The sequence below is a fragment of the Panthera leo genome, chromosome B1 (assembly GCF_018350215.1).
Source record: "Panthera leo isolate Ple1 chromosome B1, P.leo_Ple1_pat1.1, whole genome shotgun sequence".
In the NCBI taxonomy this organism is placed as follows: Eukaryota; Metazoa; Chordata; class Mammalia; order Carnivora; family Felidae; genus Panthera; species Panthera leo.
In genome coordinates this window covers 16,939,907-16,962,212 of record NC_056682.1, presented here as the reverse complement: position 1 = coordinate 16,962,212, position 22,306 = coordinate 16,939,907, and the positions used below count along the sequence as shown (strand labels likewise).

The following is a 22,306-nucleotide window of genomic DNA, read 5'->3' as shown; positions in this document are numbered from 1 at the left end:
TGCCCCTCCCCCACTCACACTCTGTCTCTCAAAAATAAACATTAAAAAATTTTTTAAAAAGGTGTAAGAAAGTCAGCACAACGACCAGAACAATCTGAACCTTAGATAAACTGACATACTGTACCAAAGATTGCTTTGCTATTTTCTAAAGAAGGGAGTGACATCACATCAATTAGTAACCAGGACTTCGGTGGATTAGTCACAGAATGAGACACAAAACGCATGTCAAGACACAAAGTTACAGAATGGCCCATTCCAAGGCAATATCCTCTCATCTGTTGAGTGTGTAAATACATGCACTGCTTATGTGTGTGTCTGTGTCTGTGTGATCGATAAGATGATGGATTATAAACACCTATTAGATCCGAATGCTTCCAGTGAAGAAGGTCGGTGAATTTGACTTGGAGTCTCTTTGCAATGCAAGGATTCAAAACTAAGCTGTTTATGTGCTTGCGTTTCTCTCCGACGGGCTCAGGTCCCACTGTCAGACAAACTGATGCGTAGTAGAATACTTGTTCTTCCGTTATTCGTGTGATAAATGGCATGCTGAGACTGGCTGCTCCCAGCTCCATCAAGATGCCACTTGGAATCTCTTCCTTGAAGTCAGAGTCGTCCTCTGAAAAGATTTGGGTGGATACTGTGAACCTGAAACACCAACCACAAAGTAACGCCCATTAAACTGCTTCAAACTTCCAGCTCTCAAAAGGATGGCTTTGTACATTCAATGCAGATGATATTTTTTTTTAAAAAAAGAAAACCGAAATACTTTGATGTTGCTTTTCCATAAACCGGGAAATATGCAAAAACTGCCATCGAGGGTCCTGAGAGGAAGGAAGGGAGGGAGGGAGGAAGGAAGGAAGGAAGGGAGGGAGGGAGGGGGGGGAGGGGGGGAGGGAGGGAGGAAGCGAGGAAGGAAGGAAGGAAGGAAGGAAGGAAGGAAGGAAGGAAGGATGGATGTTGTTCCCCTTCTCCACTAAGCCTAAGTTCTGGCCCTGTGTCCTCCAAGAGCTGGTGGCTTTGCTAGCACCTTCTACCCTGAGGTGGATCCCAGGAAGCCGAGTAGTGAGTTCTGGTGGCCTACTGGCTTCATGGGGGCAGAAGGAATGTCAGCTGCCTTAAGAGACCCTTGCCACTGTTGGGGATTCCCCTCAGCTTCTCCCTTTCTCTTTTTCTTCTGCCACAGAACAAATGTCGATAAATTAATAGTTCCTGGTGCTTTTTGACCTGGAAGCAAAGGTTAAGAGATGACATGCCTGCTTGTCAGAAAGAAAGAAAATAAGTTCTTAGAATTACAGGAATACCTCTTATGTACCTCAGTTATTTCTACAGCCATGAGAAAAGCTCCTGACGGTCGGTAATAATAGTCACAAGACTCCTGATAAGAGAATATATATACTGACTTAGTATGGGGAGTAAATTAAATGTGCAGATTTCAAACGAATTCAGAACCCAGTTCCCTCTCGGAACCTCTAATCCTGGTGCCCAGTAAAGTATTAGACAGCTCCACTTAGTGTCCTGTGGTCAAGATCTCCAAAACGAAACTCATCGAAATTCTCTGCGTCCCCTCTGCCGGCACCACTGTCTACTGACCATCCAGGGGATCGGTCTCGTGTACCACGTGATGCTCATCCCGATTTGCGTGGCTCACGGCCCCTCCGGGCCGCCCCTCGACCCCTTTACCCATCTGCACAGCCAGCCGGTGGTCCTGCTCACCTCTCTCACGGTCCCCTCATCTTCCCCACTACACTGAGCGTTCCTCGAGAGAATCTGTAAAAGGCTAAAGCATCTGTGACATCACTATGCCACAGAACTACAGAAGGGCTGACGTAAACAGTGATAAAATTAGCGTGTTGTCACAATGCTTCAATTTTACTAGACTTAGGTGTAAACTGTAGCATTTGCCTTAACACAGCAAGTTACCCTGTGCATTTCACATGACCTATAGTCCCAATGACTCCTAATTCTTGAACAAACAACATATGCCTAGAATCTAGCGAGGTCCTCTCCGTACATTTTTCCAGCGATGGCTTGATCAACCCAGACTATTATAAAAAGAAGAAACTGAGGCCCAAGAAGGTTGAGGCTCTCCTAAGATAGCTCAGTGAGTGGGATGGAAACCTGGCATTGGGTTCCAGAGTGGCACAGTTCATGATAATACTATGTTGCCTCCTTAAACAAAAATACTGGTAACAGTTTTGAGAATTAAAACATCACTGGCCTGCGTTCGGACTAGAAACTTTACTCTAAAAGTAGCTACTGGGCTGAAAATAAGTATTTATCTGTGAAACTCTCCATTCTAAAATACTTAGAATATTTGTATTAATTTTATGGAGCATTTTTATAAATTAGATCTTTAAAGGGAATTAAGAGGAGGGTGTGATGAGAAAACATAAAAACTGTTATTGTGGAGAGAGACCCTGATTTGTCATGAGACTCCTAAGACAGCATTTTCCTTTTTCTGAGAGTGAGGCCCCAGTTTAATGCAGAGCATCTGGGCATTTTCCCCTTTATGACTAACAGCAGGCAAGGGCCTATCTTTGAAGTTTGGCTCTTTCTAGAGACTTGTGTCTGGCCATGGGTGACAAACACTTGTAATTTGCTCTTACATGGTCAAAAGAGTCCTACTTAGGTAGATGATCTTCCTTTTCTCTTTCCAAAACTTGAAACTTCACATCACACCTCATTTATTTACATGTGGAGAAAACTGACCTGTCAACAGACTCTGACTTGTCCATGTGTGGCCAGCAAATTCCATCAGGGTCAGTGAACCTTTTCGAGGAGTATCTAACTGTCAGAAGAAAAATAAAATGAGGGGTGAGCTTTATTGTTACACATATTTTTTTTTTAAACAAGATTCTTTTTTTTTTTTTAATGTTTATTTTTGAGAGGGAAAGAGAGAGAAAGACTGTGAGAAGGGGCAGAGAGAGAGAGGGAGACACAGAATCAGAAGCAGACTCCAGGCTCTGAGCTGTCAGCACAGGGCCCGACGTGGGGCTCGAACCCACGCGCTGTGAGATCTCCACCTGAGCTGAAGTCAGACACTTAACCGCCTGGGCCACCCAGGCTCCCCGTATTGTTTCAGACATTTTTAAAAGTCAACTTTATGGTTAACAGACAACCTACCTGAAATGTATGGGTTGTGCTGGGTCTTGAAAACTGTTCCACGGTCAGAGATCTTTCTCGAAGAGGCGAGCGTTCCAAACTGTCAGGTATGGCACTAAACACACGGTTCTGTGGATGCCTCCCTCTGTACTAAATAAAGGATAATATGTTTCGGTTTCAGGTAAACGCAATCCTTAAAAAAGACAAAAGAAGTTTCCTTTCTTTGTGTTTCAACCATTCACTCATTTATTCATCCATTCATTCCCTTATTTGAAACTTTTATTTAGATACTGGGAAGTATAACATCTATCAAGCATAAATGTCAAAACACATGTTGATTATGTCATTTTATTATTTAACCCGATAAAGCAAGTGTCCTAATAGATAAATACGGATTAAAAACCCGAACCGCATAAAGTACTCAATATTAAATTATAATAGAAATGTAATTTTGCGTTTATTTTTTTTTAATGTGATGTCCGCCTTCCTTTATGATTTTACTCAAAGCCACGACATTCTAAGGTTACACACGAAAGCTGTGCAATTCTTGCCTTTCTAGGAATGGATTCTGCCGCTGCACTCAGGGAAGCAAAGGAATGCAAGAGAAAACATTCCATCGGTTTTACTCCTTAGGCTTTTTAGGTTCCCACGACTGGGAACCTTCTGTGTTTTATGAAATAGAGATGAGTTAGTTACTCGTATGAGAGCGAAGTGGCGCGTCATTGTAACTGTGGGGGGACATCTGGTGATGCACACCAGCAGCCCCACACCTGCCCCACACCTTTTGCCATCACGTGGCTGCGTTGAGCCTGGGTGAAGAAGACATTCCCTCCGCACTGCAACGGACATGGTGCCCCTGAGTTGTAAACATAAGAGCTGATAAAAATGGCAGGGGCGTTCTACAGAGCTCTTACTTTATGCAGGCGTTATTTCCCATCTATAAATTCATGTCATCCTTATATCAGTCCTTTGAGGAAGGAATCACTGTGGCCCTTCTACGGGTCAGAAAACAAAGGCGCAAGGAGATTAATTTCTACTACGTTAATTTCTACACTACATTTGGGTGGCCGGGTTCAAACACAGATCTCCCTGTCTCCTGACCTAACCTTCATGCTATTTTCTTTGCTATACCATCCTGTCAGATTTTCTTTGACACCTGGACTTTCTGATTCGGTTCAAATCAGGTTTTCATTTCGCACGACAGTGAATTAACCCTCCCACCTCCCGTCAGGTCTCGCATGCCAGTTATTTTCAGGAAGCAGATTACAGAGACATTTTACGTTACTTGAGTTCGTACTTGGCCCCAGAAGGGCCAAAATTATATTGTGGTTGTTTGTTTTGCAGTAGACGATCTAAATGGTGCACTTAAATGTAATGAAATGTGTCTTACAGGAACAGGTCGAGATCCAGGAACTGCCACATTCTGCCCACCAGTCTCTGAGCCTATGGGGGGTAACCTGCTCCTTGAGGCCTGAGCCAGTGGGGAGGACCCCCGGTCTATGCCAGTTTGCCTGTAAACACAACAACATGTAAATGAACACCCAGGTGCAGAGACAGGGGGACAGACCTCACTACAAAGCTCCTCATCGGAACTGGTAATCACAGCTGCCTTTCAAAAGAAATGTTCGAGGAGAATGAGCAGAGTGCGGGAAAGACAAATGTAAAGAGGGGGACTGACCACCAGCTCCGGTCACCTTCTCCTTGCTCGGCAGTGACTGTCGAACTGTTATTTACTGACTGCTCTGCGATGCTAGTCCCTGTACAGGATACGGAAATAATTGAAGGTCTGGTTCCTCCTCTTAAGGAGCTTGTAAGTTACTGAAAACCCATGAAGTTATTAGAGAACAATGTAATCAGTTGATGTAATGAAGGGCTATGGTAAACGATTCTAAATAGAAGTGCTGTAGAAATTGAGAGAACGGGGCGATCAATGAAGGATAAAATTAATTACCAAGGTGTAGGGCCTCGATGAGGAAAACTATAAAACTTTATGTAAGGGCATTAAAAGGAGAGGCAAGATACGTTCTCTGATGAGAAAACTAAATATTGTGAAAGCGTCGGTCATCCCTACATTTGTAATAGATTTAATGCCATCAGGTTCAATGTGATACTTTTCGTTTTTGAATTTGACCACCAGATCATAGACTTTGTCAGGAAGGGTGAGGAAAGGTTCAGATGATAGACATTCCCCACCAGATACTAACATGGAAAGACTGTCTGGTTCATGCACAAGAATAGAAATGGATATTCTACAATAAGATTCCAATTCATTGATTCGTTAATAATCAAGTTATGAAAATTAAAATATGACCATACTGCCTATCAAGTTTTAAAATACACATACTACCCATAGTTTAGAGGCTGCAAGGAAAGAGTTTCACGTCCTGCCAGTGGGACTATAGATTGTTAGAACCATTCTGGGAAGAGCCTTGGAAAAATATGTGAAGAGTCATAAAAATATCCATAATCTTTGACCCGGTAGCTTTACTTCTAGGATTGTACCAACAGGAAAAACAATTTAAAGACATCCTTATTGGGATTTATATGAAATGATACTCTACACCTGAAACTAATATTACACTGTTTGTTAACTGGAATTTAAATAAAAACTTAAAAGATTTACATAAAATGATGTCCCCTGTACATTATAATAGTGAAAATATAGAAGGAAAAGTTCCAGTAATAGCGAAATATTTCACAAATTATCACATACCCATATGTTATTTCTAGTCATTAAAATCACGCTTTCACAAATATTTAACAATGTGGAAAATAGGAATAATGTTAAGTGAAAAAAATATGAAAAAAGCTATATTAGTAGGAAAACGTAGTATTAGAAAAAAGATAAAGGAAAGAAAAGAAGAAACGTAACCATAGATAAACTTGGTAGTGAATTTATCAACAGGTATCATTTTTACATTTCTAGGTATTAGGCATATAGGTGACCTTTGAAAGGCATACAAGGTGACTACTTGTAGTTTTGCTACTATTCTAATGTTCCACTGTGAACTTGTAGTACTTTGATAGAAAAAAGCAGGTTACTTTGCTAAAAGTGAAAGGGCACGAACAAAATCCCCAAGAGGGAAGGACCAGCACAGCTGGCATGGTTGTGGGTCAGACAGAAAAAAAAGGCTGAACCCAGTCAAGGCTGGTGATCAGAAGTAATGGAAACAGGTATGCATATCAATGAGGGCGACACTGCCCCCCAAGGGGCAAACGCTGGTTATTGGTGGGACAGACAAACCAACCCTTACTTTTTTTATGCATAAAACACAGACATAAAGAACAGTACATAGACTGTACGGTATATTTGTGGCATTAAAATTCCACAGGTGAGGGAGGAATTAGGAAAGACCGTCTAAAAGGGCTTCTTAGTATGCCAGTAATATAAAAAAAAACAGTTGAAAAACACAGGTCTATGGTGTATGGATAGGAAGGGGCAGAACATGAAGGGAAGGTATAGTTGGAGGCACAGATTTCAACAGAAAATACAAAAGGTTTCGGATGAAAGCCTGTTTGTGGAGCCCAGGGGGGCTGGGAGGAGGAGGAGAGGGCCAGCAATGTGCCAGTGACTGGGGCATGGGGTCAGGGGTCCCAAGTGACCACAGTGGGACTGGAGGAGGGGAAGAGCTCTTGAAAACAACTACCAGAGCAAATAACCCCGGATAACCCAAACACCAGAAATATCAGTTCCAGAGGGTGAAAGACACAGCAATCCATCACAAAGCCGAACATGGCTCTGTGTAATACATCCAGAAAAGTCCAGTTGCTGGTTAAGCACTGGCAGCTGATAATGCACCCCATCCCTGCAGGGGGATCCTAAGGCAGCCCCCTTAATGACTCCCTCCCTTGCTGCAGGAAGCCTGGGGCCAGTGGTCGGGGGGGGGGGGGGTAGGGGGTGGAGGTCTCGGAAGCTGCACAGCACCGCGGGGGAGCCCCAGGCTCTGCCTCTCCTTCCTGGGAGCTTTGGCGAGTTATGCAACTTCTCTCAGCCTCTGTCTCCTCCTCTTGGATCTGGGATCCCATGAGTACTAACTCAAAAGATTTGTGGCAGGGAAAAAGTCAAATAATAAATGTGACTCGTCCCACTGGTGCTGGTAACAGAAAGCTGTCGACAAACACTAGCTGTTATTAATGTAAAGACTGCTGGACACTTGAGTAAGTGATAAAGCTGGGCTGCTCCCCAGTACCTCTGTAATAAAGGAAAAGACAAGTTCCTTTCTAACAGGGCAATGATTTGATGTCGAACCCTAAGGTCAAAAGCTTTTCTGAAAGTCCCCCACACAGAGTGAAACACAGCCTTAGAGATAAAAAAGAATGAACAGTCATACTACTCCTGAAACCAACGTTACACTACATGTTAACGGACTAGAATTTAAATAAAAACTGGAAAGACACAAACGCAGGTTCTCTGCCTGACTTTACTTTCCAGCACGCAGCTTAACTACACTACCGAAACACATTTCGTGGGAAATATTCAAATTAATGAACTATTTAGAAGGTGTCCACCTGTCTCTATCCTCTGTCACGTGTGGCTTCTGGTTCCCCAGGAGAGAAACGAGACTTACGGCTTTGTTCCCCTTAGAACTTCATCGCTGCACACACTGGGGGTTTTCATCCTCTGGGAGTCTGAAGTGAGAGAAGGCAGCCTCAGATGTGCAGGTGTCTTCCTTGCGGAAGCGTGGAGTCCGCGAGCATCTGAGATTCGTCCCAGACGGTGCCGGGCCAAAGACGGAGCACTGGCCCCCACACCCAGTGATTTGCCTTCTTGTTCATTCCTGGGGGCAGGAGGGGTGGGGGGGGAAAGCCAAATTAATTACTCAGCTTGTAAGCATTAGGTGAACAGGGCATAGATAGATGTGCCCATTACGAGGCACTGTCTAGAAGAGTGCCCGCCTCAAGCAGATACTTCTGAATATTGGCTGAACGAATGGACAGACTATCATTTCCAATTCAACTTCCATCCCACTGAAGAATCGTCCACAGGAACATAAGGTCTAAGGTCCTCCCTGACTGCAATCACACAGGATAGCCCAGAAGATTAAGAATTCACAGCTATCTTCCCCTTATCTATTGACCCTCACCTAACGGTAAGTCACTTTTGTGGCTCCTATTGGAGCAGTGAGTTTTCATTCTCACACATGGCTGTATCCTTCCCTGAGTGTGCTCAGACACGCCTAGCACGCGGACTTCTGCAGGCCTCATGCTCAGGTGCATGCAGCCTAGAGAGCAGGCTGCATCGTTATTTCGCATACGTACTGCGTTCTATCCGCAAAACAGGTAGGTCTCTGCTGAAGTGGTTTTGCTTGAATTGTCATCACACAACTCAAATCACTATAAAAGTTGTTGGAGAAGCGATGAACCTGAGAAGAGTAAAAACAGTGAAAGTTAAAAGGCAGCCAGTGCCAATGCAAGAAGTGGCAAGAAGGGAGGGAGAAGTTTCTGGAATCCGGCAAGGGGAGCTGCAGGGAGAAACGCCACCAACCACTGCGACCTGGCAGAGAGGCCAGGAGTGAACAACGTCCCACGTTCTGCTCCCGTGTTGAGCTCCGAGAGCTACTTGGGGCGAAGGAGACCTCCAGACAGCCAGAATGTACCAGCGGCCAGGGCATACCAGGGTGAAGAACGTAGAGAGAGAATCTGGAGAAGCAAAGATAGGGCACCCCAGCTCCTAACTGGCCTGCTCCCAGAGGAAGTCCTTCACAGCTTGAGGAAGGTAGCTGCCAGGAAGGGCACAAGAGCCTAGGAAGAAACCCGAACACGAGACATCAGACCCTTAAATTTGAATCCCAATTCTAACCGCTTCCTGACTGGTGGTCTTGGGAAGCTTACTTGGTTCCTGAAGGTTTAATTCCCTAATCTTTAAGTCCAGAATACTGATACATACTTTGTATGAGAATTAAGTTGAATAACACTGGGAAAGCACGAAGAGCTAAATAATCCCGAATTCCCTATTTGGTCCCGCAATATGACCAGCTAGGATGTAAAACGACATTTGATTCAGGCAAACAGGATTTCTGAACTGGAATCATATTCTAGTTCGAGAATAGATGTAGCAGGCACAAGCACATTTTCCCCCATGCTGAACATGTAAAAACAAAAAAATGTTAGCGGAATAAATTAAGACCTATTGTCATTACTGCTAGAACACTTTGACTATTTCAAAACAGGCTCTAATAATATTTTATTTTCAACTTTGTCATCCATTCATTTCCTTTTAACATTGATCCAAATGAAAACAATGAATCAGCTGTAAAAAAAAATTTTTTGAAGCCCATTAAAGCTATAAAAAGAGGGTGGCCTGGATGACTCAGTCAGTTAAGTGTCCAACTCTTGATTTCAGCTCAGGTCATGATCTCACGGTTTGTGAATTCAAGCCCCACATCGGGCTCTATGTTGACAGCCGGAGCCTGATCAAGATTCTCCCTCTCTCACAGCCCCTCTCCTGCTTGAGAAGGACCCTCTCTGTCCTTCTCAAAAATAAAAAAATAAAAGCCACAAAAAGAAAATACTTGTAAAAAAAACTCCTTAGATTGAAAACTTTCCATATTTTTCGAGCTTAGTTATATTTTGCCTAATACTTATAGATTCTTTTCTATGTTGTCATCAGCCACCCATTTTTATGCGATTCATACTGCGTATGTGAACATGCAAAGTGGGAACCAATGTTGATCCTGCCAGAGCAGTTTAAAAACCCCAGAGAAAAATACAATTAGCGGAAGCATTCTGAAAGTGTATTTTGAACAGCAAAAGCAAAGAAGTCTTACTGCAAAGCCCTTACACTACAGAGTAAAACAACCCTATTAGATATTTCTATTTTATTTGTTTTTTTTTTAATGTTTATTTATTTTTGAGAGAGAGAGACAGAGTGTGAGCAGGGGAGGGGCAGAGAACGAGAGGGAGGCACAGAATCTGAAGGCTCTGAGCTGTCAGCACAGAGCCCCACACGGGGCTCGAACCCACGAACAGTGAGATCATGACCTGAGCTGAAGTTGGACACTTAACCAGCTGGACACTTAACCAACCTAGATATTTCTATTTTAAACTACCACTCCCTGACGGTACATCTTATTCAGACCTGTGTTCTTCTACACTTTGCAAAGGTAGTCTGTTCGTGTGCTCCTATGCTAGATGCATAGTTTTGCCTCTGCCTTGAATATCTTCCCTTTTCCTTTCAGCCTGACCAAATCTAATGTATCATTTAGGATTTAATTCAGGTATTACTCTACTTTATGGAGGGTATGCTATTTTTTTCTCCAGGGCATTTATGAGCTAAAGGATATCAAATTACAATATACAATGTGATGTGATGTGCTATGATATGATACGATACACAATTCGCATCTGGTTACAATGAAAGCTAACGCTGATCGAGTGCCTACTCTACCCTACACGTTGTACTCAGCATCTTATCTCTTTTGCTTCTCACAGCCTCCTGACCCACAGATCCCATCGATTATGAGACTGAGGCTTTGAGGGACTGATTCAAGATCACAGAGCTCGTAAATTGTGCCATCGGGCCCGACACTTGTAGTTCTGTGGCTCAAACGCTCATCCACCCTACTGTCTACTGGCCGCCTCACCTTGCCTGTGTGCCTGTGTGCGTGTGTGCAGTCTTGTTTGGCCTGGCTCGACTCCCTCCAGCTAAACTGCATGTACCTCAAGACCAGGAAACCCCTCCTGTCCTTTTTCTCTGCTCCCCACCCGCACAAGATAAGCTGTGCAAAACATAAAGTCCAAACTCTTTAGTGTTACTGAAGATCTCCCATGGGCAAGATCAGCCTTTCCAGCCCCACCCGCCACTAGATCTTTGATTAAGGAAGCAATTCAAGAAAAATGTCCTGAATGCCTAGAACGCACTAGGCTTTGCATTAGGAACTCTCACCTGTTTACAGAATTTTATCCTCACAGCAATACCTTGGACAACGTCTTATCATCATTCCCTAGGTAAAGGAAACTCAACTTTGGAACAGTTAAGTGACATGTCCCAAATAGTTCCTCCATAGTTTCTTGACTCTCACTACCCTGGTCTTGACCCAATGCCCCCGGTGGTCCAAGCATCCCCACCTTTAACCCTGCCCCGTCCAATCACTGTTCTCCAAACACACCCTCCCACTCCCCCATGCCTCTGCTTGGCCTGAAATGACCCACACAGACCTCCTGCCCGTGCAAGCCCTACTTGTTTCTTCGTGGTTCTGTTCAAATTTCACCTCCAACCTAAAACATCAAGGCTCGAGCTCAGGTCAGGATGAATCATTCTCTCCTTTATTCTCCTGAGGCCTTGTTTTGCACAGAACTGACCCAATGTATTGCATCTGACTTGCATTATGCTTTTCTTTCTACTTGATCAGGGACTATGCTTCGTTCATGTATATGATTGATACAACTGAATACACCTAATACAGTGCACTTAACGTAAACTCAATAAATGTTGAATGGATCCAACATATTCTCAGTGACTTTTTTTTTTTTTTATCATTTTGGAGGGAAGACAGGAGAACATCTGGATTCTTCATATTGGCTATAAATGCTGGGGAAAAGCATTTTTTCTCCTTCAAAATATGGATGGGCACCTGGATGTCTCAGTCGGTTAAGCCTCTGACTTCAGCTCGGGTCATGATCTCGTGGTTCGTGAGTTCAAACCCTGCGTCGGGCTCTGGGCTGACAGCTCAGAGCCTAGAGCCTGAATCAGATTCTGTGTCTCCCTCTCTCTGCCCTTCCCCACTCTCTCTCTGTCTCTCTCTCTCTCAAAAATAAATAAACATTAAAAAAATTTTTTTAAATAAAAATAAAAATATGTAAACAGTTCTACAGCTCAATGCAGGTGGGAAGTCTCAAATCTGAGTGTCTCTATTCAAGAATATGGTGATGCTACTAAACTCTATACACAAATTATTTTTATTTTTATTTTATTTTTTTTCCACAAATTATTTTTAAAGTAGTCCAATTGACAGACCCAAATACTCGATATAGAAAGGCAGGCACTCTGACGTAAAGGCCATAAAATACTGAAGGAAAGAGAGAGACTGGTAGAAAAACACCTACCTGAGGTGGATTAAGATGAGAAGCCAGGGATATACTTCTGGCTTCAGAGCTTCTGGATGGGGGAACACTCGACGCATCAGTGTTCGTACGAGATATGAGCGTAAGTGGAGATTTATTCTCAGCTACTTTCAACTTTTCTTTCTGTTTCTTTCCTTCCAAGTCAACGACAAAAAAAAAAAAAAAATCAGTATTATTAGGAAACATATTATCTAACATGGGTACTTAAAATTCTCTGTTCTAAGAGAATATTTGTTCTGGAGTTACCATGAGTCTACGACGGCCACTGAACCTTGTATAACACGGAGACCCCACAAGGCAATTGCCTGATGTGATGCTTCCCACACGCACGTTCTATCATTTCGGTGGTAGGTAGAAAACTAGGGATTATACGCCGGGGCAAGAAAAATTCTTGGTATTGTATAATATCCCAACTAATCTTTTGGTTGGAAAAGAACATATTTAAATTAACACGACCACTACCCTACTGATCACATAACATTAGCCAGTGTTGTCCATCACTGGCATTTCTAGGATTTGTTTCTTCTCGATCTCAAGTAGCTTCGAGAACATTTTACTAGGTTAAATGAAGTAACTGTACAATTATCTGTGTTTCCATTTTACTTTACAAAAACATGCCATAAACACTTAAAAACCAACATCCCAGTATTAGAGAGGTTATCCTATTATTAGAGATTTTTAAAGGGACTTTTAGCTCCTTTCTTGTGTATTTCTAGGTTACCGTTCCAAAAGTGCACACATATTATTTTTAGAACTCAAAAAATGATGATGTCCCCTTTGAAGGGATTAAAGATCACGTGTGAACGAGGGTGGAAAACTCACTTCTCTTCTCACCCAACCATATCCCAGGTGTGGCCACGCTGGGTGGGGCCACCAAGCTGGGCAACAGGGGTCATTTTTCTTTTCACTGGGGACACACGCTGCAGATAAGTACCTGGGAGTGTAACTTCCCAATTTTTTCTAACCAGCTCTTCCAATAGTTCTACCACATTTGTCCAGACATGATCAAACACTTCCGCAGCCACCGAATCTTTGATACAGTCGTGAGGAGAAACGGGAGGAAGTCCGTGTTTATGCTGCATCCTATGACGATGAACTGATTTCTGTTCGAGACATTCATCACCCCTAAGAACAAAACCCACTCTAATTACTAAAAGTATCAGTGGTTCAAGTTAAAACAGTGCTATCTATGTATCTATCCATCCATCCATCCATCCATCTACTATGCATGCATGCATATATTATGCATATATAAATAAACATAACATCCTGTTTTAAACAGTACATTGTTACTTTTTAATGCTACCAATTTTCAATCACAAGGCCAATTTTTATTATTCCATTATTTGTAGCTTTTATCTAGGAACCAATTTAAGCCTCTGTATCTAGTGCAGAGACGGGGCCTTCCCTTGTGCCCTTCTGGGCAGCCTGGAGCCCTCAGGTGGCCTTGTCCACTTTCGCCAGAATGCCAAACACACTTCTTGTTTCCTATCTGTGCCATATGGTCAAAACACAAAGGGGAGCACTGATCTAGCACAGACACATCCTGTTAGGAATCTAAAAACTTTTCGGGCACCTGGGTGGCTCAGTCGGTTAAGCGTCCGACTTCAGCTCAGGTCATGATCTCACAGTCCATGAGTTCGAGCCCCGTGTCGGGCTCTGTGCTGGCAGCTCAGAGCCTAGAGCCTGCTTTGGATTCTGTGTCTCCCTCTCTCTCTGCCCCTCCCCCGCTCATGCTCTGTCTCTCTCTGTCTCTCAAAAATGAGTAAACGTTAAAGTTTTTTTTTAAATTAAAAAAAAAAAAGGAATCTAAACACTTTGGGGAGTATATTACTGTCAAAAGAATGGAAAATCGTTTGGACAAGTAAAAACTACGCAAAACACCAAATGAGCAGATAATCAAAATAAATGCCAAAAAAGTTAACATTATACTAAGTCAATGCCAAATAAATTCTATTTACTCTTCTTTTCTGTCAAAAGCAAAATATTCTTCCATCTTTCCATCCGCATCGTAAACCTCTTCTTCCAGGGGTGAACCTGCTGAACAGGCAGCAGGCCGCGTGCAAGCGGGGCCTGGCAGTGCCGGGGAAGAGCACGCCCCTGGGAGTATCTGAGAGCCAGAGATGCACAGCCTGTGGGGAAAGAGCAGAGCCTCCGTGAGGGCGTGTAGAGCGTCAAGAAAACGATGCTTGCAGGATCTGGGCGAGTCTTTATCCAGAAAGTACAGAATCCCAAACAAACAAACAAACAAACAAACAAAATCATTGATTATCACATTCGATAAAAGTCGTATCCTTAAAAGCAACATTTTAACACGGGCATCAGTCAACATTTAAGGGCCTCTTAAAAGCTTAACTTACTCTATGAGTTTGCATCCCTTTTGCCGTAGTGAAAGGACGTCCTGGCACAGTCCCAACTATGTGTGACTGGCATGGAGAGATTTATCAAAATCTGTTGGTGAGCCAGAGAAGACGGGATAGAGCTTTATTCCTTCTGCTGTTGTGATGGAGCTTGGGATCCATCACAAGGGGTCAGTTTTGGGTTTGGCATTTAGCAAAAGGTTTCCCATCTAACCTTCAAAAGTTACCTCCCTTGATATCGTCATCCTCCTCATCACCATCAATTTATTTATTTTTCTAACTATAATTTATTGTCAAGGTAGCTAACATAACAGTGTATACAGTGTGCTCTTGGTTTGGGGGGTAGATTCCCACGATTCATCACTTACATACACCCAGTGCTCATCCCAACAGGTGCCCTCCTCGATGCCCATCACCCATTTTCCCCTCTCCCCCTCCCACCCTATCAACCTCAGTTTGTTCTCTGTATTTAAGAGTCTCTTACGGTTTGCCTCCCTCACTGTTGTAAACTATTTTTTCCCCTTCCCTTCCCTTCCCTCATGGTCTTCTGTTAAGTTTCTCAAGTTCCACATATGAGTGAAAACATATGGTATCTGTCTTTCTCTGACTGACTTATTTCACTTAGCGTAATACCCTCCAGTTCCATCCAGGTTGCTGCAAATGGCCAGATTTCATTCTTTCTCATTGCCAAGTAGTATTCCATTGGATATATAAACCACATCTTCTTTATCCATTCGTCAATTGATGGACATTTAGGCTCTTTCCATAATTTGGCTCTTGTTGAAAGTGCTGCTATAAACATTGGGGTACAAGTGCCCCTACGTATCAGCACTCCTGTATCCCTTGGGTAAATTCCTAGCAGTGCTACTGCTGGGTCCTAGGGTAGGTCTATTTGTAATTTTTTGAGGAACCTCCACACTGTTTTCCAGAGCGGCTGCACCAGTTTGCATTCCCACCAGCAGCGTAAGAGGGTTCCATTTCTCCACACGTTCGCCAACATCTGTTGTTTCCTGAGTTAATTTTAGCCACTCTGACTGGTGCATCACCATCAATTTAGAATGAGAAGCATCCTGTGAAAAAATGCTCTGCCCCTGCCCTTCCCTGAAATCTAAGCTTCCAAAATCAGTGGGGCCAAGGCTCACGGCTAAGACAGACATGGGAAGAGTATAACTAACAGGAAATTAAAAATGAAAACAAAAGGGGGCGCCTGGGTGGCTCAGTCGGTTAAACTTGGACTCATGGTTTCGGCTCAGGTCATGATCCCAAGGTGTGTGAGTTTGAGCCCTGCCTGGGGCTTCATGCTGGCAGTCAGTGCAGAGCCTGCTTGGGGTTCTCTCCCTCTAATTCTCTCTCTCTGCCCCTCCCCAGCTCGCTCTCTCTCAAAATAAATAGACCTAAAAAATAAATAAATAAGTAAATAAGAAAAAAGTATCACTAAAATGAAATTAAAAATACTTTCGAAAGTAACTCATAGGAACCTACTCTCTGCTGTTGTGCTTGTGCCCGCAGGCATCCAGGAAGGGTGTGTGGACCGTGGAACTAGGCTCATCGCCCTGGAAATGTTGGAATCCTTCATCAGTCGGCACTATGAGCTGTCTTCCTAATACTCTGCGCCGGGGGGAGAAAAAAAGAAAGAAAGAAAGAAAAAAGAAAAAAGATGGGAAATTACTAACACTTTTGATTCGGAAAAAGGCAAACACGTTTTGCAGTGTTCCAAGTCAGATGAAATGATGCTTTGAAGGCGTGTGTATGAAGTGACGAGGCACATGCCGGTCCACGAGAAGCACGATGGTGTCACGGAAAAAGCACAGGCTTCGAGGGAGCAGGCCGGGCTGTTCTCGCCACTGACGCAAAGATCGGAGGCAAAGTTCTCGGGCTCTCTGAGCCACTGATTTCACTGGTTTGTTTTTTGTATGAAAGCGATACTAATAGTTACCTCTAGGGCTGAGGGGTGGCTTAGAGATGCCAGAGCCAGACATCTAGGGTAAGGCTGGGCACACAGGGGCTCTCTATGCATGTTAACTAATATCCACGTAATGAATAAACCTGTATAAATATACATACCAGGCTTATATTCCTTGCAGTCTTTCCTTTTTCCACCCTCCCCTCCTTCGTTTTCGTCTGAACTATTTAAGACAGGAGTGGTGGGGGCAGGTCTGAGCTCCTGGCTCTTGGGTGACTGCCCTGTGCTAGAAAAGTCAGCACCCACAATGAGTACCGGTGGGCGTACTATGCCCTTCAAGACAGAGCGCTGATGAAGGACGGAATAGAGAAGATTTAAAAACTACTGAGTCAAGATTTCTTTTAAGTTACCTACTTGAGGTAACCAGAAAATCCCTCAACATTTGTAGGGGTGTTCTATCTAATCTATTCTCTCCGGATGTAATACAAAGGAACTTCAGATAACGGAGATGGATTTTTCTCCTAAGTGCATCTGGCTGAATAATTGAAGGAAGAAAAGCTTTTCTCCATACCCAGTCTATATTCTCCAGCTTTGCTATTGCAAACTAAGCTATCCTTGGGGCACCTGGGTGGCTCAGTCAGTTGAGCATCTGACTTCGGCTCAGGTCATGATCTCACGGTTCATGGGTTCGAGCCCCACGTTGGGTTCTGTGCTGACGGCTCAGAGCCTGGAGCCCGCTTTGGATTCTGTGTCTCCCTCTCTCTCTGTTCCTCCCCACCCTGTACTCTCTCTGTCTCTCAAAAATAAATAAACGTTAAAACAAATTAAAAAAAAAATAAGCTATCCTCTCTCATAAGGAATCTGGATGAGTTAGTAAAATTCAGCTATTCAATCACTTGGCAAATAATTACTCTGTTCCTCCCCGACCCCGACCCCAAAGACTGTTCTCAGCTCTGAAGACTGACGTGTTGCTCACAAACTAGTGAAGGTGAAAGGTAAAGGCTCGTTTCGACCCATTCCTGTAGTTGTCACGTATGCGAGGCCTTTCTGAAAATGAGCGAGGTTTGCTTCTCGCAAATTAGGCATTGGAATGTCCCAACGTTCCCTCAGACACCATTGCAAAGACTATGCGTTCTCAGTAAAGACATGTGTTCTGGATACATATTTTGATCAGGCAATTGCTTTCAGTCAAAATATACGAACGGTATTAAACAGGTCAGGAGTAAGCAGGTAGATCCAAAACCCATTCCAGAGGATTACTGTGGAACAACTTCCCTACCTCAGATGGAGGGATCTTCTTGCCCACTCGCCGCACTCGGCCACTAGATTCTGAGTCTGAGGGCTTACTTTCCCTTCGAACAACATTTCTTCCACCTCCCAGAATAGCTGCTGTACTTTCTGCACATTGGCTTTGTCAAACTCCTAGAACAGAAATGCACATTCAGTAGCAAGACTAAAAGTTGCAGAACTACGATGGGAGCCCGGGTGGCTCAGCCGGTTAAGTGAATGACTTTGGCTCGGGCCATGTTCTCGCAGTTCATGAGTTCAAACCCCGCATCGGGCTCTGTGCTGAGAGCCTGGAGCCTGCTTCAGATTCTGCGTCTCCCTCTCTCTCTGCCCCTCCTCTGATTGCACTCTGTCTCTCTCGCGCGCTCTCAAAAATAAATCAATTTTAAAAAATAAAAATGAAACTAAAAATAAAAAATAAAAGTTGCAGACGTGAGGCCTTCATAATCAGTAACACACATTTAAAGTGCTCCTTATTTTTTTTTTTTTTGTTTAAAAAAAAAATTTTTTTTAACGTTTATTTATTTTTGAGACAGAGAGAGAGAGAGAGCATGAACAGGGGAGGGGTAGAGAGAGAGGGAGACACAGAATCTGAAACAGGCTCCGGGCTCTGAGCAGTCAGCCCAGAGCCCGACGCGGGGCTCGAACTCACGGGCCGCGAGATCATGACCTGAGCCGAAGTCGGACGCTTAACTGACCGAGCCACCCAGGCGCCCCTAAAGTGCTCCTTATTTAGAAGGAGTACAACATGACAACAAGAATGTGGACTTTGCAGTCATTATAGAAAGGGCCATGTACCCTCTAGGGGTGATGGAACCTGAAATCGAACCCACAACTCAGCAGCAGGTGCACATTCACTTTGATACACCTGACCCAAGATGGTCAGGTCTGGTTGATTTTCACAGAACGCTGTTCAGTGTTTTCTGTTGTGCTTCCTCCCTTAAACTGATAACAAACTACATTCCCGCTACAGCAGGGGAGCTAAATTCTTTTAAAATGCAAATAGGATAAAAAAAACTACTAATATCTCCTCCCAGGAGGGGACTGGGGGACCGAGGTACTGAGAAAGGCTTACTTTCAATTTTCTCTTTTGGCTTTTGTTGCTTATTGCAAATATTACCTACCAAAAAAGTAAGTTAAAATTTTTTTCATTATTATTTTTTTAATGTTTATTTATTTCTGAGACAGAGAGAGACAGAGTGTAAGCGGGAGGGGCGGAGAGAGAGCCACACACACACAGAACCTGAAGGCTCCAAGCTGTCAGCACACAGCCCAGCGTGGGGCTTGAACTCACGGAACCGTGAGATAATGATCTGAGCCGAAGTTGGACGCTCGACCAACCGGGCCACGCAGGTGCCCCGGTACGTTAAAGTTTTTAAACAAAGAGCAACCAGGGGCGCCTGGGTGGCTCAGTCGGTTGGGCGTCCACTTCGGCTCAGGTCATGATCTCACGGACCGTGAGTTCGAGCCCCGCGTCGGGCTCTGTGCTGACCGCTCAGAGCCTGGAGCCTGTTTCAGATTCTGTGTCTCCCTCTCTCTCTGATCCTCCCCCGTTCATGCTCTGTCTCTCTCTGTCTCAAAAATAAATAAACGTTAAAAAAAAAAAAAAATTAAACAAAGAGCAACTGTAGGGCCTGATGTAATTTCAACTCTTGAAACGGAAGCCCCAAGAGTCTCTCTGGATAATTACACGAAAACACGTGCCGAAAAGAATTGCGGAACTTGCACACTATGAAGCAAGGGTCCTCAGCCTTCTTCCCACCTGCAGAGGCACGAGAGCGAGGGCAGGGGCTGTTCATCGCAGGTGCAGGAGTCCCGCCTTGTCTGAAAAGTCCTGAGTGATTGGGAGCTGACTCTTTTCCGTGTCCCTCTCACCACTGTGGGAGGCCCAGCTATGCCCCCGGCCAAGGAAGTGGACCCACGTGTGCCTGTCGAGTGGCCAACTGCTTCGAGAGAAAGCAAAGGAAGCCGGAACGCAAACCAAAAAAAAGAGCAGGAGCCAGCACTGGAGGCTCTTCCGCAGCCATTGCCCCCGTCCCCTATTCTCGGGGTCCTGGAGGGGAGAAAGGGGTGGGAGACCGTGGTGGGCAGAGCCCCCAACGAAAGCCAGAGCTGGAGGCTCACGTTCACACAGCTAAGAATCCCACTCCCGAAGAGAGCCAAAAGAGGGTTAAAGTTACCAGCTTCTGCCAGGATTGGAGGTGAGAGTAAAAGATGTGGTTTAGAATACTGGTGGGGGGGGAGGGGGAGGGTGCCTGGGTAGCTCAGTGGGTTGAGCGTCTGACTTCAGCTCAGGTCATGATCTCACAGTCCGTGAGTTCAAGCCCCACATCAGGCTCTGTGCTGACAGCTCAGAGCCTGGAGCCTGCTTCGGATTCTGTGTCTCCCTCTCTCTGCCCCTCCTCCACTCGTGCTCTGTCTCTGTCTCTCTCTCTCTCTCAAAAATAAGTCTATGTTAAAAATAAAAATTTAGAATGCCGGTGGGAAATTCCCTCATCATCGATGATTTTGTACAGTCTTTACTTCTCCACATTTTTCTAGTATTTAAGTTCCTGGTTGTCAAAGCCTGTCCTGAATTGCCAGCCATAGACAGGATACAAGAGATCATTTATAACATGGAGGGGGAGGGTTGGGAAGTGGAAAACAAAACCAAAATTCTCAACAGCTAAGATTCTGGGTTATGAGATTATGAGTGATTTTTATTTTTCCTAATATTTTCTGTATTTTTAAGTTTTTCCATGTGACATGTAAATAGGTTCATATGGATGTATGTGTATCTTTCAAAGTTGGTAAAAAGTTTATTTAAAAGTAAGAAAATGAGGCACCTGGGTGGCTCAGTCAGTTGAGCGTCTGACTTTGGCTCAGGTCGTGATCTCACAGTTTGTGGGTTCAAGCCCCACGTCAGGCTCTGTGCTGACAACTCGGAGACTGGAGCCTGCTTTGGATTCTGGGTCTCCTCCTCTCTCTGCCCCTCCCCTGCTCTGTCTCTCTCTCTCTCAAAATAACTTAAAAAAAAAAACACAACTCTTGGGGCACCTGGGTGGTTCAGTCGCTTAAGCATCCGACTTCGGCTCAGGTCACGATCTCATGGTTTGTGGGTTCGGGCCCCGCGTCAGGCTCTGTGCTGACAGTTCAGAGCCCGGAGCCTGCTTCGGATTCTGTGTCTCCCTCTCTCTCTCTGCCCCTCCCCTGCTCATGCTCTCTGTCTCTCAAGAATAAATAAACATTAAAAAAAATTTTTCCAAAGTCAAGAAAGCAATTCTTCATTATAAATTGTAAGCACAGAATTGCACAAAAGATTCTGAAACCTACGTCATCTCTCCAGGAGTAAATGGAGCTCCTCTCCGTTGATAAGCCAGTGGTGGAAGTCTGTGTGCCAGACCCAGACCAAGAGTTGTGGGCACCTGCAGGCGTGGGCCTTCCACTCGATGGCAACGATGATACGGATCCACTGCAGAGACACATGCAAGCAAAGTGGGAAGAGGTTATACGGGACGTGGTTCTCTTTCTCTGAGCTGCTTTTAAAACTGATTCTAAAACATTCATGCAGTGTCGCATCTCCCGACACTACAAACAAAACTGTTTTTGTTTTGCTTTGTTTTTTACTTTTAGAAATGCATGGCCAATCACTGATTCTGCTTCCTGTATTCATTATGGGAACGTTTTGATTTTGCAATCAGAAGCATTGAACAAGTGAATTCTTACCAGGCATATTTATCAATGGCTTTCTGCACATTTCTTGTAAAATGTGTAGGTAAAGGATCTTCGCTTTTCACAATGGAACTGTGCTTTCCAGATCCTTCTGCCAGTCCTCTTCTGAAAAATAAAATATGAAAACCATCTCTGATGTAATAATCAAATTTTATTCATTGAGACTTTTAAAATGTCCTTTGGCATAAAGTCGCTTCTTTCCTCCTGCTGCGTCCCCCCAACACACAAAGCGTGCATGCTTACACACGTGCTCACACACACCATATTTCCTCAAGAAACTGAAGGTCTAGGATCTTACCATCTCTATTTTTCTTAGAACAAGGTTGACATTAACCTATATGCCCCTTTATGTAAATGGGGGGGAGAAAACACAACTTTTTGTGACTTAGCCAGACCGGTAAACGTTGCCCCCAACTCTGAGCAGACACGGCCTCACTCCAAGGCAAGTGGACCATGAGCTAGATTTCACTTCCAACTTGTCCCTTGACTGGGTGCCCTTGTGATTACAAAAGCCAACCAGCCTTTCGGGAAAAACTTGATAGTTCTGTATTAACTCTGAAATGTATTAAATTCTGTTGAATCACTAAACACATGAATGAACAGAAGAAATGATCGAAATTCACAGACAATAGCTCATTTTAGCATGGCACCGTTGTCTGCCTAACGTGTGGCGAGTTTTAAGACATTAAAGTTAATGAAAAACAACAACAAAGGAAGAAATCTCTAAATTTTAAATAAGGTACTAAACCCGACTGGTGTAGGAGAGTTAATCATTAAAATGCCCTTTCAATGAACCTCTTAAAACATTTACTTCCCTCTTAGTCAAAGCAACTTCCTAACATTTAACAGTAAACAACTTTCATTCTTTTACAGAAATAAT

General features: G+C 43.9%; 1 protein-coding gene across 1 annotated transcript; it reads right to left on the bottom strand.

Annotated features, from left to right (window-relative positions):
- Positions 1 to 225: 225 nt before the first annotated feature.
- Positions 226 to 21,525, bottom strand: FAM149A (family with sequence similarity 149 member A). The gene is made up of 13 exons (XM_042934336.1): positions 21,421 to 21,525; positions 21,028 to 21,166; positions 17,708 to 17,850; positions 16,008 to 16,133; positions 14,127 to 14,297; positions 13,100 to 13,290; positions 12,148 to 12,299; positions 8,362 to 8,465; positions 7,671 to 7,880; positions 4,493 to 4,613; positions 3,124 to 3,252; positions 2,710 to 2,788; positions 226 to 645 (listed from the first exon to the last, which is right to left on the bottom strand). Exons 3-13 carry the CDS (start codon positions 17,791 to 17,793, stop codon positions 572 to 574), a joined length of 1,443 nt encoding a protein of 480 aa, XP_042790270.1. The 5' UTR covers positions 17,794 to 17,850; positions 21,028 to 21,166; positions 21,421 to 21,525; the 3' UTR covers positions 226 to 571.
- Positions 21,526 to 22,306: the final 781 nt, after the last annotated feature.

What these genes read in the sequence shown, in the direction of transcription:
- FAM149A (XM_042934336.1), bottom strand. Translation starts at nt 17,793, where the DNA reads ATGTTGTTCGAAGGGAAAGTAAGCCCTCAGACTCAGAATCTAGTGGCC. An exon ending in AGAAGATCCCTCCATCTGAG is followed by an intron (nt 16,134 to 17,707) that starts GTAGGGAAGTTG and finishes CCCCCGGCGCAG; the next exon opens with AGTATTAGGAAGACAGCTCA. An exon ending in GTTCTAAGGGGAACAAAGCC is followed by an intron (nt 4,614 to 7,670) that starts GTAAGTCTCGTT and finishes TTGTGTTTACAG; the next exon opens with GCAAACTGGCATAGACCGGG.